Source organism: Pygoscelis adeliae, unplaced genomic scaffold, assembly GCF_000699105.1.
Source record: "Pygoscelis adeliae isolate BGI_AS28 unplaced genomic scaffold, ASM69910v1 Scaffold1619, whole genome shotgun sequence".
Classification (NCBI taxonomy): Eukaryota; Metazoa; Chordata; class Aves; order Sphenisciformes; family Spheniscidae; genus Pygoscelis; species Pygoscelis adeliae.
In genome coordinates, this window is record NW_008825523.1 from 1 (window position 1) to 1,683 (window position 1,683).

General features: G+C 61.4%; 1 protein-coding gene across 1 annotated transcript; it reads left to right on the forward strand.

Annotated features, from left to right (window-relative positions):
* Nucleotides 1-4: 4 nt before the first annotated feature.
* Nucleotides 5-1,671, forward strand: SYT7 (synaptotagmin VII; the record flags this gene model as incomplete). Its single annotated transcript, XM_009331617.1, has 4 exons — nucleotides 5-215; nucleotides 642-811; nucleotides 1,328-1,442; nucleotides 1,526-1,671. Coding segments are annotated over 4 exons (642 nt in total), but the record flags the coding sequence as incomplete, so codon positions are not given.
* Between the last annotated feature and the right edge of the window lie 12 nt (nucleotides 1,672-1,683).

Here is a 1,683-nt window from a genome sequence, read left to right on the forward strand (position 1 = left end):
GGGCCGCATCCAGTTCAGCGTCGGCTACAACTTCCAGGAGTCCACCCTGACCGTCAAGATCATGAAGGCGCAGGAGCTGCCAGCCAAGGACTTCAGCGGCACCAGCGACCCCTTTGTCAAGATCTACCTGCTCCCCGACAAGAAGCACAAGCTGGAGACCAAGGTGAAGCGGAAGAACCTCAACCCACACTGGAATGAGACCTTCCTCTTCGAAGGTAGGGGCTGGGATGGACTGGGGTGGGAGCGGAGCGGTTGCGGGACCCTCTGTCCCCCCTCCTGGGCTGGACCAGCTCAGCTCAGGCTGCCAAAATGGTGGCCATTGGTGATGAGACGGGTTGGCCAAGCCATCAACACCAGGTTGGAGGTGTTTGCTCTGCATCTCATGAAGGGGACATGGGGGGAGGCTCCTTCTCCCCCCAGCAGGCACCCATGGGTGGGTGCACACAGGGGAATTAATCTGCCAGCCATCGCGGTGGCCCGAAGCCACGAGAGGTGCCCCATGCTGTCGTCTGCTCCCCATCCACTGCCTGGTGCCAACGTCTCCTCATCAGCACGGGCAAGTCAGGGTGGCACCGGCACCAGCACCGGGTGCTGCTTGGCACGGCCGCAGCAGCTCCTCATCCCCTCCGTCTCTGGCACAGGGTTCCCCTACGAGAAGGTGGTGCAGCGGGTGCTGTACCTCCAGGTCCTGGACTACGACCGCTTCAGCCGCAACGACCCCATCGGGGAGGTGTCCATCCCCCTCAACAAGGTGGACCTCACCCAGATGCAGACCTTCTGGAAGGACCTGAAGCCGTGCAGCGACGGCAGCGTAAGGCCCTGGTCCCCCTCCTACCCCCTGGGGACAGCCCTTGAGGGGAGGCTACCCCCTGTCCCTGTGATGTGTCCCAACAGCACCACCACCCTCTTACTACCCCAACAGGGACGTTTTCTGCTCTGCGACAAGGTTCGACGTCCAACGGGGAGGTTTCTCTTCCCAAATCTTTGTCTATAAATTAAGGCACTAAGTAGCCCAAAGCGAGTGTCTCATTTTGGGTCAAAAGGAGCTGGTTTAGGTAGATCTAAAATGAAAGTTTTCTTTTTCTCCTGCCTCCAGCAAGACCAGAAAATGTCCCACTGGGGATGGCCCCGTTTCCTCCTGTCCTGATTTTCTGTGCGTCCCCAAAGCCCACCCCTGGGACAGCTCTGGGGGGGTCCCAGCCCAGCAGCCCGCTCCCACGGCGGGACACGGGGGCTTTGGGTGCCCCATCAGGGCTTGGGCTGGGTGCCGCGGCGAGGAGCGGGTGTTTTCGGGGCACTCGCATAAGGGCCTCCGCGGGCTCCGCAGGGAAGCCGCGGGGAGCTGCTGCTGTCGCTGTGCTACAACCCCTCTGCCAACTCCATTGTGGTGAACATCATCAAAGCGCGTAACCTCAAAGCCATGGACATCGGAGGCACGTCAGGTACGAGCTCCAGCTCCTGCCATGCCGGGCATCGCTGCCCAACGCCCGGCCAGGGCTAAGAGCAGCTCCTCTCCCCCCCCCAGACCCCTACGTGAAGGTGTGGCTGATGTACAAGGACAAGCGGGTGGAGAAGAAGAAGACAGTGGTCATGAAGCGGTGCCTGAACCCCGTCTTCAACGAGTCCTTCGCCTTCGACATCCCCACGGAGCGGCTGCGTGAGACGACCATCGTCCTCCCCCTC